The sequence below is a fragment of the Nothoprocta perdicaria genome, unplaced genomic scaffold, assembly GCF_003342845.1.
Source record: "Nothoprocta perdicaria isolate Ctin4 unplaced genomic scaffold, notPer1 scaffold_23, whole genome shotgun sequence".
NCBI classification, from domain to species: Eukaryota; Metazoa; Chordata; class Aves; order Tinamiformes; family Tinamidae; genus Nothoprocta; species Nothoprocta perdicaria.
In genome coordinates this window covers 1,188,735-1,205,084 of record NW_020455455.1, presented here as the reverse complement: position 1 = coordinate 1,205,084, position 16,350 = coordinate 1,188,735, and the positions used below count along the sequence as shown (strand labels likewise).

Genomic DNA, 16,350 nt, shown 5'->3' with positions numbered 1-16,350 from the left:
TGTCTAAAGACACATATGTATGCATGTATGTGTGCATATATACAAACACACATATGTGATATATACATGAGCATATCAGTTCTGTGAAGAGTAGGATGTAGACAGATGCACAAACACGCACAGAGCCATGGGTGAACCAGGTGAATGATGAATGAGCAGGAGACGTGTTGGCTGGTGAGTATGGTTAAACACTGGAACAGGCTGACCAGACAGGTTGGGTGGCTCCACCCTCTTGAAAACTCACCAGGATAAGAGCTGAGGAACCTCAACTAGCTGCATCTTCTTTGAATAGCTGGAGAGGTTCCTTTCAGTGTAAATTATTCCACAGTTCTGCAATTAAAGCATCGGGCTAAAAAGTATCTCTTAAATAATGCAAAGGGTAAAGAGGGGTATTAGGTGCTTTTGTATGAGCCATTCGATTTCCGGTATATTCTAGGTGAGTCCTCARCATGTAAGAACATAACTAAAGTCATATTTGTGAGCTCTCCTCCCTGTGTTCGAATGAGCAGCTGACAGAATTTCACACAGAGAACACATTTCAGGTGTTCTCCTCCTTGCAGGCTCAGGAAACTCAGTAGACTCCTGGCTCCCCTTCACTGCAGACAACAGTGGTTTCTCATAACCTGTGACAACCTGACTGTCTATGTTATTTAAACTAATGTCCAATTCCTCTTCTAGATGTGACATTTTCATTCTTTCATTCAAGATGTGATTCCTTTTTCATTCTAGTCGGTCTCGTTGGTCACATGTGCAGTATCCCAATGGTATCTCTGGGGCAGCAAAGAAGAGGAATGCGGGGTAGAGATGTTGACCAGGACAGAGGTCTAGGCACTTCCAAAAAGAAAGAGAGAAATTAATATGTTTAGGGGCTTATTTATGATAATAACACAGGCAGACCAGTTCCTTGAACGTTATTTTTCAATCTCTGTCCTAGTGCAGTTATAGTTAATGCTTTACATGTAAAATCCCTCTCTAGTGAATTACTAGAGAGAACTTCTTAACTGCTATAGTTTTCTCACTGTTGTTGAATTTACAGGCTTTTGCATTTCTAGTTCTTGGTACTGATTACGAGGCAAGTATGCATAGCCTTTCAAGTCTGTATTATACCAAAAAGAAATATATTCATAATTTTTTTTTCTGAAGAATATTATCAAGATTTAGGTTTGCAGTAGGTAACAGACTCTGTTATTGCTATTTAAGCAAATTYGTAATTAAATGAGGGTTGACTTGGGTAAATTAGTTATCTGAAAAAATGTAGGTAAGTTAYTAAAGGATTTGAACCCACCATCCTTGAAACATCTGAAAAAGGGGATCTGAGAAATAGCTACTTATCTTAAAATGCATGAATTCAGTCATAGCATTTTGCATGGTAATAAATCTACGGAGTTTTTAACCTGACTTCATCGAAAATTGTCTTGAAAGATAAAACTAAATGCATATATATGGAATCCTTAAAAAATATAATGTTTTTAAATAACACTCCAAAGATATTTTTTTATCTGAGAACTGTGGGGAAAAAAAAAAAGGAGAATGCGTGGAGTTTGCTCTTCTTTTTAATCTAATTATTACAGAAGAATTTTGAACAGTAGATGGCAGCCAAGAAACTTCCCAGTTTAATTCTACTCTTTGACTTCCATGGGTGTAAAAAAAAGATGTGGGTTTATTAGCCCAGAACATCGGGATATAAATACACAGTAGGCATGTCATTAAATCTAAATGTTAGACAGGTGTTGGGTTAGATTTGCTTTTGTTTTCTGTATTYCAGAGTATGGATTTTGTCGACTCTGAGTACCTAGCAGTTAAACAAATGCAGTATGAGGAGAGGATGAATGCTACCTGCCAGACAGAGAGTGGTCACTTGGCATGTTCACCAGTTCTGCATGGTGTCCTCTCTGTCCTCTCGACTCTCCTGCACCTCTGTGAAGTTTGCAGATGTGCAAGTCAAAGTAGTTATGATCTGGGATGGCAATTATTTAGTCTTTCTAGGGCCTGATAACGCAGAGTGCTGAGCAACTTGATTCCTATACGCTGCGGAGGTCTGGGAGTGCTCCGCTGGTAAAAGCTCTCCACTGCCGTTGTTGGAAACACGTGTTATACTCTGTGCTGCCTCCCAGYCCCTCCATCTCCCTCGTGGCCTTGCCTAAAGGATGCATTTTTCTTACACTTCATTATGATTTTTTTCTACTGCAGTAGCAATAATCACCTGGACAGGCAAAGATTGCCTTGTGAATCCCAAAAATCAAGTAATTGGAATTTTGCTGGTAAAACGTGGAATAGCTAGAGCAACAAAATCGACCTGCTCTGGGATGATGCTGGGAGCTGACATCTGAGGCAGGTTGTGCCCTCACCTGTGGGTTGGCTGGAATCACACTGTTTGGCAGGGTCATTGGACCTGGTTAGTTATGGATCAAAAACAAACATGGAGAACAAAACAAAACAGAAAAACAAGCAAAAAAAMCCCATGTTTTCTTCATGCCTTCTGTCCTTCTGTGCGCAGGCACGTTGTCTCCTCCTGCAGCTGCTCGGCCAGCCGTGCTCCCCTTGCCAAGGGTCTGAAATTGCTCTTAAACCATCTGTCTTCAAGTCAATGAAAACCTAGAAAAAAATTTCTCAGTGTTTTGGACAGAAGCACTCTTTTTTCCTTGACTTCTTTGGAGCAAAAGTGGTAGAGTTAATGCTTTAATTTACTTCTCAGATCAATACATTTTAAATGACTTAATCTCCTTTCCTTAGCACCACAGCACTGCATAGAGAATGTAAAATAGTCTCACCAAATCTGAATGGATTCCGTTGTTCTTCACGACTTGCAAAATTGCTGCACTTAGATATAGATGGTGTGCTGTTAACTTGGTTTCATCAGCTAGCCAGTGCCAGTGTTTAAGGGTTGGATAGAATCCCAATAAAGTAATTCCTATGATCAGTGTAAAGTGTGAATTTTAAGACTGATAGTTGTGAGCAGTGTTTGGAGAAATGCAGAGACTGCTGGTGAAGAGAATGTCAACATCCACTCAGGCAAGCCTCTGGTGCTATAAACTGTGTTGTGTAAGCCTAAAAGGATGGAATTTAACCCCAAATATCAATAAGAAATAGTTGCTGTAGTTAAAGAAAGAATTAAGTGGACGTGGAGGAAAAAGGAAAGTGGGAACAAAATTTCATTATATTTCTTGTTTGCATGCAGACTGAAGCAACTAGTAATTAAGCACTGATTTGTTAGGACACAGTCCTGTGCTGCAGGAAGGTAAGCACGTTTTACTAGGAGAAACAAGTAATGTCTGAAAAACAGGGCATTAGTCTCTTTTCCTCCGGACTGGCCAAGGATCTGATTATTATGGAAAGCTGCCAGTGCATAAACAGCAATGATCCCTGRCATCTTAATATGGGGACACTTTTCTGAAGCTGAGTAAGAGCTGCTTTTCTAAACTATACGTGGCCCTAGGTCAGCTAAATTGCTAACCTCAGTGGTTTTAACAGCCCATAATTGTGAAAATAAAATTGTCATTATTTGTTCTGCCATTAAAATACAGGGGTTTTTTTCACTGTTTTATATTCCTGCTTTACGATCTTGAATTGCTTTCTATCTTACAAATACTGAAAATAGTATGTGAGTTAGACAAAGCTGAACTCTGCTCTGTTTTTGGGTTTCCTCTGTCCCTCTGTCCTCGCTGTTGGTGTTTGCAGATCTGCACACAGACATGCACACACATGATACTMACTAAACCACTTCCTTGACTGATACTCTGCAAAGATTGCTGTATCTGAATGGTTCGTTTGAAAATCCTGAAATACTTTGGATGTAAGGGCTTCCTCTGAGAATCATTTCCAAGCTGTTAAAATTGTTATAATCCTGAGAATGTCTTCTTTTGCTTGCATGTAACCAAAGAAACCCTGCAAATCAGAATCACTCTGAAAGTGAGTTATCAACCCTCAAATCAGAAAGCTGTTTGAGAAATAAACAAGATAACATTGCTGATGTTTCAAAAAAAAAAAGAAATTTCATCCAGTAGTGAGTCCTAAGGTACACGGTGTTGGACAGACACTGCATATTGTGGAAACGAACTGAGGACAGGTAGCTTGGAGAGCTTATTTTCACTACTTACTGTTTTGTTGCAGTGCTTTAGGAAGGGTGTAGATTTGCTGTGCCAAAGTAGATCCATGGATTATCACATCATTGGATCAGTATCTGCAGGAGCAAATAAAAGCAGACATCCAGAAATGCACTGTGTCTCATCTACGTGAGTGGAAATGGAGCAGCAATCCAGAGCAAGCTCCTTTGTTACCAGCTTTGTGCCTGAGTCTTTCGATTTTTGTGCATTATTCTTTCCATCTCCATTAAATCTCCCATTCTTTAGTCTGGAGTCTTATCTTCCTTTCTCCTCTAGACATTCCTTCTTCTAGAGTACTGTCCAAATAATTGAGCAAGATAAGCCTTTCTTATCAACAACTTTTTTTTTTCTTTTTTTTTGAATTATTTCTGCTTTTCCATGCTCTCAGTTCCTATCTGGGGCTCATGTTCTGTAATCTCTATCCTGGGGAGCTGAATCATCATTAGGAATGATGATTTTATCATCATCATTATCAGCTGAATTTATCATTAGGGATTATCATCAGTGAGCAGTCAGAATATTACAGAAGATAAGTGAGGTAATGCTGGCCATGAAGAGATCTTAACTGTCACAGAGAAGTAACTTGGTAATAACATTGTAAGCTAATAAGGTAGTAAATATTCAGTCTGTTCTAAACCCAAAGCAGTGTGAGCATACAAGAGTATCACAGTTCTTTTTTTTTTTTTTCCAGGTGAAACTGCATATATGGAGAGAACGTTTTTCCAGTTTCACTTTAAGAATATGATGATAGTCCTTTTAAACATTTCTTTGCTAACCTGTAGGCTCAGGTCAGTTAGCTCTGCTTCCATTTTTTTCCCATCCAGTAGTAGAGAGGTGGTCATAAATTTAAGAAAATGATCATGAAGCTGTAATATTATAATATTATAGGGAATATTGAACTAAAATTGTGCCAAAATAAACATAAAGCTTTTTTTKTGTGTGTGTGTTTAGATAGCTCTCAGTGAGAAAGCATTCCTTTAATAATGTGGATGCTAGCAGCTCTGGGTTATGGGCCTGTCTGATGAAAAGCAGGGTCAAGCCTGAGCTGTCTGCTTAGGGGATGATACYGTGCAAGTGGGAAAGGTCTGAATTGTGTCAGGTGCAGTTGTTAAATGAGCAAGAAACATTTTGTCTCTCACAGCTTTCCATCTCCATCCCAGTTACAGAGGTGGCAAAGGAAATTATACAGCTCTCAAAAAAAACATGGTTGATGGTGTGAACCAATTTTACTGATGAGAGAATGAACTGAGGGACTGGGTTTCTTCAACATTTCAAGGATAACAGCTTCAGCTCTGCAATACTCTTCTGTTCAGGGAACACAGGAGGACACAGGACAAGTTCTGTTTTGCATAGCTGCATTCTTCATTGGGGGGTTATGCATATTCCTCATCTCCATCAGTAGGAAAAGATGCTCTTTCCAGRATGCAATAACTCAAAACACACAATGCTGCCATCATGACCTTGTCTCCTTCCTCTTTGTACTCACTGTGCCCTTATGAAACAGGAGCTGAGGAGAAAGGGAGACAAGAGGGGATGCAGGGAGAGGGTGGGGAACTGAGGGCATTTTTCCCAAGGGAAACCATAGGGAAATAGTTTTGCTTCTTTATTGCAAGCGGATTTGACAGCCAAGAAAGCTGAATTTAACTCATATGATTACTATGCAACTCTAGTTGTGATTGCACTTGTAGAAGCTCTAATTGCACATTAACGTAGCAAAGAACACTTGAAAATTTTGATTGTCAGAGGGGGCACTCRTCTTTCTAGCTTTAGTTAACATATTTTTAAGAATGAATCTTTAATAAAAATAGTGTATCTAAGTCTTGCATATTACAATACAGCATTTGCCTCTTCAGACATTTAGTTTGAATGTAAAGAAAACCCATTTAAAGCAATCAATGTATTAGACTTTTCAAAATATTAATTATGGTGATGTTTAAATATTTGCATTTAAACTAATCACATTTGGTTTTAAACAGAGAAGCACATTAATCAAGGAATGCATATTAGCCAGCATGTTTTGATTAACAACATAAAAAATGCCTTGAAGTCAAACTGCATTTTAAGTTCTTTGGTGTAGACTAGAGGCTGATTATCAATAGTGTTAAAAAAGGACTAAAAAAACAAAATGTAGTCTGTTTTTAATTCCTTATGTAGCTTGCCTTGCRTATTCTAAGCTTCTTTCAAGGCATATGTGGCAAAGGTATAATAGTTCATGTGTTTTTCTGACTGATAAAAGAGAAAAAAATACYCATCTTGTTTTATGTTACTTAAAATGCAAGTGCTTATTTTTTCAATTCTCACAGCAGACCAGTAGCTCCTTCAGTGGTCTGCTAATAAGCTCACTAGTGAGTTCTGCTGAAATTCTCTTCTGTTTGAACCTGTCCTTGATGCGAGGCTGTCAGATGGAGCCTGCTTATCAGGCAGATAATGATGTTTGCATGTAGGTATATATGCGGGCACATAAGTAYGCATGGATAGTATGCACATAGAATAACTGGTAAAATTTACTGTAGAATGGTTGTCTAAAGGTAAAAAGTGGCGTGCTTTGCAGAAGTCTAGTTGTTTATGAGAACACAATACAACTGGGTGGATGAATTTTCAGGCACAGGCGTCTCCACGCCTACTGAAACTTCAGGCTTGGTATAATTTGAGAGCAGCTGCTCTAAGGGCATAAATTGGTGATGCATTAACTTCGACAAATGAACAAGCTGCAGAAACTGCTTGCCTCTCCTACTGCTGATTTCTTACTTCTGCTTCCTTTTTGTAGTTGTTTTTGCAATAAAAAATTGCAAAAATTGCAAAAATTGTGCTCACCACTGGTGAGCACAAGCACCTAAACCTCRGTGGTACAAGAGGCTTGGTGTGAGTTATGCTCTGTAAGGTCTGGAGCAAATAAAAATTTGAAATAAAAAGTTAAACCCACTCACTGCCACGAGATATATGTGTAGCAGCACCCAGTGTCTCTGAGTGCATCTCTTTAACCTTCCAGTAGAATCAGTCTTGGCTCCTAGACCGGGCTTCTGAGGGTATGAAGGTGGATTAGACTGCATTTTTTTCCATGTTCTTTTAAAATCTTGAGTAAATAGCATGCCACAGGAAGGTAGCAATTTGTATTGCTTTCCATGAAGGAATATTAATACTTGATATATATTTGCTCTTTTTCATTCAGTCCTAGGAGCAGAGTAGGGATCTCTTAAACAGCATGTGGTTATGAACAGACCGCTTAATCAAGGGTCTTAGCCTCGGTAAATACATGTAGGTGCAATGAGATTTAAACAAAAATTTAAGTATTTTATTCTTCCTTTTGTTTCATGTAATGAAACAGCAGCCTTAACCACAGTGAAACACAGTGTCCATATGAAAACCCCCCTCTTTAACACTGAGACATAGTTGCTAGTGTGGCTGATGAATGTGTGTTTGGGTTAAAAATTCGGAGCATCAATTTTTATTTTCTGAGCTTGTGCCCAGTAGATTTKCAGGTATTTAATGTTTGCATAAAATAAATGAAAAAATCAACCTTTAAATTTCAGAGAAGTTTGCCAYGGCTGTCTTTCACTGTTTGATTTGAAATAAGCACATTTAATAATAATATCTTAAAAGATTTGAACTCTAGTGTATGTTCTGTTTGAATAATGAAAATCAAAATATGCCAGAGAAATCTTAATAAATATACAATTTTTTAGATTTCTTTAATCTAAATGTTGATGAAAGTGAGCAGCTACCTCCGCAAAATGGTGCAGTGAGTTTTCTTGACAGTGGCTTTACATATATTAGAATATAGTTATAAGGGCAGATGATGATGTACTTGTCTATATAAAACATTTGCATGTGCTTGTTTGTCTTTCAGCTGTGGGTAAGCTGTGGCTGCTCAGGCTTCTTTCCATAGTTTTGAACTGTGTTGTACCTCCAGTGCTGCTGCTGTTCATAAGTGATGTCAGGCAAAGGTTGCTTTCTCCTGTGTGTATGAACATATTTAAAATTAATGGGAATATTCCTGTTAATTCTGCAGTACTTTAAGGATCTCACATGCAGTCAAGATCTGCTGGCTGATATTATTTTTGTCATCAAATCAGGGATGATACCTGAAAGTAGATACCAAAAAATTTATTTTTTAAAACATCATAAAGTTTGATTTACTTACTTTAAAGGAGAACCTACCAAGTCGTCCTTAAAAGCCAATTACCCTGAGTAATTTGTATATTCTGTAGATGCGAAGGGGTTGGACACAGGGAGGAATTCTGTCATGTGGATATGGCATAGAAAAATAATAAATATTATTTGAATGCAGAAACAGGTAGCATAAAACTGATTTCCTATGCTGTGTTTGAGATTACAAATTTGGTTGGTAAGGGAATGGATGCAAAAATTTAGATTACTAACTATCTATTTGTACAAAGAGTTATGATTAAAATGTGAAGTTAGAATGGTACAAAATCACACATGCACGGACAATAATTAAAATGCTTAGTTCAGAGACTTCAAAATGTATTTCAATTTKTGGCTTTCTGGTGGTTTCTCACAGGGTTAAGGTTCTTACACCTACTCTACTTACTGCTTTAACATGTTTTTTAACATCACTGTTTTTGTTGACAAATTTTGAATATAATGCCAAAATCAGGGGAATACTTAATGATGGAGAGCAGAGATCACTTATATAGAGCAACTGCCATTTTTTTGATGTTGTTCATTGTCACATACGTGTAGCTTTATATTTGATAACATTCAGTTCATCCAGTAATAAAGAACAGAGGGTATCTATATAGATGAATAAGAGTTGTTCACCAGGAAAAGTGGCTCGGAAGAAAACTCGTGCTTAGGACTGGGAGGCTGAATTCCAGGTGCTGTTGGATACAAGCAAGAGGTTCTCAGATAAAATTGGAAGGTTAAGTTTCCTCTTTGTTTGCCTGTGTTATGAGTATTATATCAGTGGTCATAAGTATGTTATGGCCAGCTTTTATGATGCAGGCCGTAAAGCAGTAGGGGGTACAGAGAAGGATCATGATGGAGAATTTGCTGTAGCTTCTCTGTTGTTTTGGCAATTCTGAAATCAAGATTGGCAATTCTGAAATCAAGATTGGCAATTCTGAAATCAAGAAGGAAAGAAGAAGAAAAGAAGAAATTCTCTAATAGAGAATTCTCTATTCTCTACGTAAGAATTAATTTGGGAGAGTACTAAGAACCAGGATGTACATGAATGGAGCTTGGATTTAAGGATCCAGGGCTAGAATTTGTCTCTCTGTAGACAAAAGGTTTTGCCCTTCCTGTGCTTTCTCTAGTTCTCTCTCCCTTACCCGAGAAGCATGATGAATATCACTTCTAAAGAGGTTTGGAGCACAGCAATAGACAAAGAGGGAAGATTACTGTGAGGAAATTGTTCATTTGGCTTGTGCACATTCTTTTTAATTGCATTTACATAGTGATTGCAGCATACCCCCCTCTGTTTTAAGAACMCACCTATCAGAGAAATAGTTTTCCACTGTCTTTCAGACCAGAACTAGGTCTTTGGACGTTAGAGCTTGAAGCCTGATTTGGCCAAGAAATCAGATCAGTGTTTCTTCCCATGGTGGAAATAGATTCAACTGAYTAAAGTTCAACCAAGAAGATGTATTGCATACGATACTTCTCAGCTGCTGTAGCTCTGCTGCAATCAGCGCAGCTCTGCCAGTTTGAACCAGCTTAGTATCTGACCAAACATACAATGCAGAATAACAAGTGAAATCAAGATATTTCTACAGATCCAGGGAAGCTCTTCAGCAGTGCATTCAGTTAGTTCAGTTCTCTTCCCACCAGGTACTTCTCTACCCCAAAATAGACTAACATGCAAGTCTGCACTTCATTAGCTGAACTCCCAGGTGTGTATCAGCCTCGTCGTTAGCAGTGCTGTCTAGCTGCACATTATTACACAGTCCTTCATCATAGGAGAATGAACAGTCTTAGAGCCAGACTATTTACTTATAGTATATGGAAAATCTTTATTTTCTCGGTGTTTTTAGCTGCTTGTATAGACATCTATAATTAATATTTATTAACTTAAATTCAAGGGAGAGCTCAGGTCCTCAAGCTCAATATTGACCTTACCAGAGCTAGAATTTTTCCTAGTGAGGGCAGTAGCTTAACAAATCCAATCTGAATTATAATGTTCCTCTCTCTTGTGTGCTTTGGGTCATATTTCCAATGCCAATATGATGTTCAAGCTACTTATTAGAGAATATGTAATTCAGTAGGGAATTATTATACTTGTCCTGTTATATATTAAAATCTATTCCCAGGCACCTGCTGCCATGCTGTATTACCCATACTGAGGCATAACTGCCTGTAATAATGATCCTGACTGCTTTACCCACTTGATTTAAGCTCTGTGCATTGACATATTTGTAGTAGAGCTATTACTGCAATACTTAATAGGGATAGAAAGGAGTTGGCATTTCCTATAGTTTTTATCTGGATGCCTCAGATGAGATAATTTATTTTGTTGTTAAGTGCATGCAGAAAGTTCCATGAACTTCCAAGTTAAGCTTGAGATAATTGATTTTATCAAAGTTCAGGACAACATTGATAGTGTATTAATAGATATAGCTGTTCACATTCTAGTAAATACAGCAATGTAGTATGGAAGTATATGGAGCAATATGTTTTCTGTTAGCAAAAACCTTCAACTCTACCACATGACCTATAATGTATGTTTTTCCAAGATTTCAGTCCAAAAAAGAAGATGCATAACACTGATGGAAATCTAACATTAAATGGTTCAAATAAATTTAACCTACTAATTTTAGTTCGATGAACACTGTGTAATGGTAGCAAATCTGACAGGAGGCTGAGAGTTGTCTCTTTTCTTAATTTAATTCTTAGTTCTTAATTCATCTTCTAATGGAAATGACAACATTGGAAAGTTGTCTAGGTACAAATTTAATAATCCTCTACAATAGTCAAACAGTTTCTGACTGCAGAAACTTTATTGGTAATATAAAAGATAAAAATAAAAGCCTTATTAACTTCTGTTTCTTATATAGATGCAATGTTCCAAAGTCCTATTTATAATTTATATCAGTGCTAAAATTAGTTATAGGGATGTAGCTTCGAATTTCCAGGGAGCTTGTCATGGTTATATATATCTAGAAGGGAATGGTTTCATTGCTTTGGTTGTGTCAGTGTGATTAAAGCAGCAAAACTTCCAAACRTGAAGTGGCCCTTCAACAAGAGTTTACAGCGGTACCAATTACCAAAAGTTTTTGATAGTGAAATCAGTGAGAGCTGACATTTTTGCATACATTTTTCTTTCATTTAAAGAGAAAAAAAAGGCAGTATAACAAACAAAATCATCCACACTGCTGCTTGTCTGTTTCGATTTGCACAGTTTACAGTGTGTATTGCTGCATGTTCAGAATTTACTATTTTGCTATAAGCCCRGTAAACAAATACAGGTATTTGACCCTCCCCTAAAAAAAAAGTTTCATTTGTTGTTGTTTGCACAGTAAGATTCATATATGTAAAATATTCTTGTAAATATATAGTTCTCCTATTAAATTCCATTTTCTGGGATGAAAGGGAAGCAAAAATGAAAATATTTGGGGGGTTTTATGGAACATTTTCTGAATACAGGATTTCTTCAGACCATTGATTCAGACAAATGATTCAGACAATTGACAACTGCCCCAGTGTCCTGTCTTTTATTTTTTTTTCTTCCTAGCAGGCAAAAATACTTCAAAAGTAGCTGTAGAACTTCATTTCCTTTTCAGATGATGCCAAAGTAAATTAATTTCATGTCATTGTGTTTGTTCTTTACATTTTTTTTGTTTGCTTTGTTTTGTTTATGTTTATATAGCAATTATTCTTATGTTTTTTTTTCCTTTCTGTTTCCCAACTTGAGCTGGAGTAGTTATAAGAAATGGTAAAAACTGGGAATAGATTAGCTTATTTGAATAAATTCCTGGTTTTAGCATAAATAATTGAATGTCCTCTTTTTTTTCTTGCAGAACGGTTTACACAATATAGCCCTAAAAACCTTAGACAAGCATGGAATAAGTAAGTCTTTTTTTTATTACTCTTTTGACTCTTCAAGAATGTAATTCATGCCAAGCTAAAGCTATCATTATTAGTTTAAAATGGATTTATCCTTTTTAAGTACAGTACAAATGTGAAATTATTGAAGTATTATTCTTCCCCATTTCTGTCAATTTTTATGTGCCAATTTTCCTGAACTCACTGAAGGATGTATTGTTGCTTTGAATTGTTTTCTCTGTTCCACTTTAGCAGTAAGAGACTTGTAAAATAATCAATTTCTGATGAGCTCTGAGACTTGCTTCCAAATAACCATCCCTGTTGCAAGGCCAGCCTGTTCATTGCTGTGAGCTAATGACCATACTGTTATATGTGTTAATTATCCTGTCTGAAAATGTCAATAAGAATTCACCTTGTTTTTTCGATTTAATGTTTCCTTAAATTTGTCTTTCTACATTAGACAGACCCGGATATAGAGGTAGTTGCATTGTATTTTCTTTACAGAAAAATTATTAGTTTTTTCCCCCAACTTCTTTGACCAAAGTTCTTTGCTGAGCTGTTGCAGCCCCAGCATTGCTGTTTCTGCTCCACGGTCATTCCCAGTTTCACTTTTGGTGCCCATCAGCTGTCTTCTTGGTCATGTACCAGGGAGGTAAGGACAAACTCAACAGGAAAATGAGGCATCTCCTCTCAGTGTAGCACTGAAATTGAAGATACAAAATGCCTTGGTAAAGGAGCATCCCTGTTACAGGAGAAAGGTGTTGTAGGTAGAGCTAAAGTTGGAATCCTTCACCAACATCATCATTTATTAGCAATGGAGTGGGTGTACAACTCCACTAGTCATAGCACAGTTGTTTCCCCAACATGTGACTGGGTTTATACTCTTTTTGCACTACTGTTATTCCTTCTCTTATGCTCCTTCTTACCCAAATTTATTCTGGACTGAAACAGCCATTTGTAGTTTTAAATAATGTTTAGTTTTAAACTACAGTCCCATTTGAAATTGTGCTTAACTAGGAAAGCAGAAATCTCCATTGATTTAACAGTTCATAGTTAAACTGGAGTGTTACTTATTGGATGTTATAACATTGAAGGTTTATCCTTGGAGTCCAAACCYGTGCTCCTCAAGGCTGGCTGTCTCACAAGAGCTTGTAGCTCACTCCTCACTGCTCCTGGCTCCTCTCCTCCTAGGAGTGCCTTGCTATTTCCTGGAGTACCAATGAAGCCGATGTATTCTCTAAGGATGAGTTCCAGCTACCTAAGTTAATCTTTCTGCAGTTCGTGGAAATATTCCTGGCAAGTCCAGCTCAGACTGTGAAGCTAATTTGGTGGCACTCCCAGGAGAGACAATATCCTGTTTGCTGCAGAGGGAGCAGGAAGGAGGTTAATCTCACTTAGCTTGCAGTCAGCTTTTGTGAGCACCTCACACAGAGTTGCCAGGTSTTTTGATCATTGTAGGCATCTTGTAAGATTTGAATCTGTGTCAGAGTCTTGCTTCTTGAAATAATATAATTCCATGAAAGTCATAGGTTCCATTCAAGGTAAGTTACTAGAATTATCTATTTCCTGTCCTTTAACAACAGATGAACTTGCAAGTTCCCCATTTCTTTGAAAGTAGCTAATGAAATCCAAAAGCTTGGAAGAAGCAATTATATTACAACACAGGCAATTAGATTTAGATTGGGAAAGAGGGACAAGAAAACTAATATTGATGTGAATGTTTTTGCTTGGGGGCACATGTGTGTGTGAGTAATGTGCGTAGATACAGGCAAACTATTCCATCCATTCTGTAGGCTTGGACTGGCTCTTTATCCAGATTTTGACAGCAATTAGTCCAGTACCTAGCAGTATCTGCTATGTTTGAGTAAGTGTGAATAACATATTTTAATTTAGAAAGTTGTCCTGTCGTATATTTTAAAAGAACATTGTGTGAAATTTCCATTTTTTAAAAAATTTCAGGAAAAAAATAACAAAAGTTTGCTTTAAACAAGCCCTCCATCTCAGAGACTTCGTAATTGACACAGGTGATGATCACAGCACAGGCTGATTCAAATAAGACCAGAATCTTTTCATTTCTAAGAAACCTCTTCAAAAAATATTTATACATTTCCAGTGCTCCATGCATAAAGGATTTGCAACTTTTCAGCATAAATGAAGGGACTGAAAGACTGAAAGTAACAACAAAGAATGGAATTCAACATTCATATGTGCAGTTCTATTATAATAGGGAATTTTGAGCACCCCAAAATTATGTATCATCTACATKTAAAATGTAAAGGATTTTCTTTTTTTTTTTCAGTTTAAGTCCTTATCTGTGCACTCTATTAGAGCCCTGTTGCCTKCACAACTGTAATGAGGGCTGTATAAGTGTTTTTGTTATAGATGTTATATTCTCAAGGTTTTATAATTCATCTATAAAATTTAACATAAGCCCTTCATACACAGACTAATTCATTCTAGAAAATTTCTTCCTTTATTCATGTTTTAAAAAGCAGCAGTCTCTAATCTTTAAAATTCCTTATCAAGATTCAGATCTAAATTCCTGAAGAGTTCTGGGTTTTGTATGACACTAAAATGCTTTGCATAGGGGCTTAACTTGCAGCTTGGTGGGTACACTGACTAATTTCACTGCCATTGCTTCCTGCTATTAAAGCTAAGGATGGACTTGAGTCTTTGCAACACAGGAAGGTACTTTAGAAAATCTCTACTGCAATCTCTATACAGTATTAAATATGTATTTTTATAGGTATATTCTAAAGCATACACCAGGATGTTTTTTAACAGTATGTAAGTATATTCTTTAAAAATTATTTTAGTTTGAGAGAGAAGGTTATCTAAACGTTAGCTTATAATTGATGCAGCTACATTAATTCCTGCGTTCYGAAGATGCTAAAGAGGTTTCTGCCCACTGCTTGTCCATGTCAGCAGGACCAGGACTGGGGCGCTCTGTGATTCCTTTTCCAMTTGGCCTCCAAGACAGGCCAAGACGTGCTAGCATCTCCACTGAACAGTCCCTAYAGCCCCTATCCTAACAGCATTCCGGTGCCAAATACGTTTATCTTTGTAGCACTTCTCTGAGGTGAATTCCTCTCATCATATTTTAGAGATGGGGAATTGAGGTACAAAGGYATTGAGTAATTTTTACAAGGAAACACCCCAAAACTGTGTACCAGAACAAGAAATTGAACTTGGTGCTCCCAGATCAGAAGATAACACCTTTAATTTTCTGAACATGCTGAAGCTTTCTCCCTTTACTGTAGCCTCTTTCAGAACTAGGCGCAGTCCAGCCCCTTATCTTGTTTGTRTACAAATATTGAGGCCCTGACATGGAAGAGTAAGAATTTAGATTTAGAGGAATCTTCAGAGAGGCTCACCTTGAAATATGCATGATTATAATTCAGTTTATGTGAGGATAGGTTACTGGGAGAAAGAATAACAGCCTGGGAGAAAGAACAGATTCTATGAAACCAATAGACAACACAGAAGGAAGAGGGGCCCAAAATAAGAAAAAAATCTACACAGATTTTAGATGGTAGATTGGGGAAAAAAATAATTGCACCTAACTGAGCCCAGCTTCCAGGAGCTCTGGAGTTTGGAGATGGAGCCAGAGAGAAGAACAATGATGTGTCCAAGCTAGTGGTTCTTTAACTACTAGGCTAACTGAAAGTATGGAATGTAATATATAGTAAATTATACATTTGAGATAGTGGGAAACCATGCTGATGACAGCAGTGTATGTGAAACCCAGCAGGCTCGTTAGTCCAACAACTCTTAAAATAACCTACGTCAATATTTGAGGCTAATTTTGAGAAGCGTTTGAGGGAAATAAGTGTAGCTAACAGAAGTAGCAAATTAAGTTCCTCGGTGACTTTAAGATTCAGTTTCTTCACTGATTGGCAAAATACAGACAAATCATAAAGAGAATATTTACAAGGTACAGTGTGATATATACATTTTCTATAAAATGTCAGGAAACAACTTGCATTGACATTTCCTTCTGTCTAATTTGAAGCTTCACGTATGCTGTGTGAGCAAACGTAATGGGAATTGTAATTATAAAATACCARTCAGAACAGAATAAAGATGTTCTAGTCTGATCTTCTGATTTAGGTCACAGTAAAACAAGCTGTGACTGGTAAAACTGCTCTTTTTAAGTATCTCCATAGGGGTCAGACTGGACAATGATGACTTAAAATCATACCTGTGCRAATGGGGGATTGTGTTTTGGTCAGGGCGGGTGACAGAG

At 37.3% G+C, this 16,350-nt stretch overlaps 1 protein-coding gene across 4 annotated transcripts in view; it reads left to right on the top strand.

The window, feature by feature from the left end:
• The window catches only part of CDK14 (cyclin dependent kinase 14), a 283,282-nt gene that overhangs the window by 189,347 nt on the left and 77,585 nt on the right, over window positions 1-16,350 (top strand). For all 4 annotated transcript variants that reach the window (XM_026039394.1, XM_026039392.1, XM_026039390.1 and 1 more), the window contains exon 11: window positions 12,080-12,128. In XM_026039394.1, the coding sequence (XP_025895179.1) occupies window positions 12,080-12,128 (49 nt within the window). The remainder of the gene's footprint in view (window positions 1-12,079; window positions 12,129-16,350) is intronic.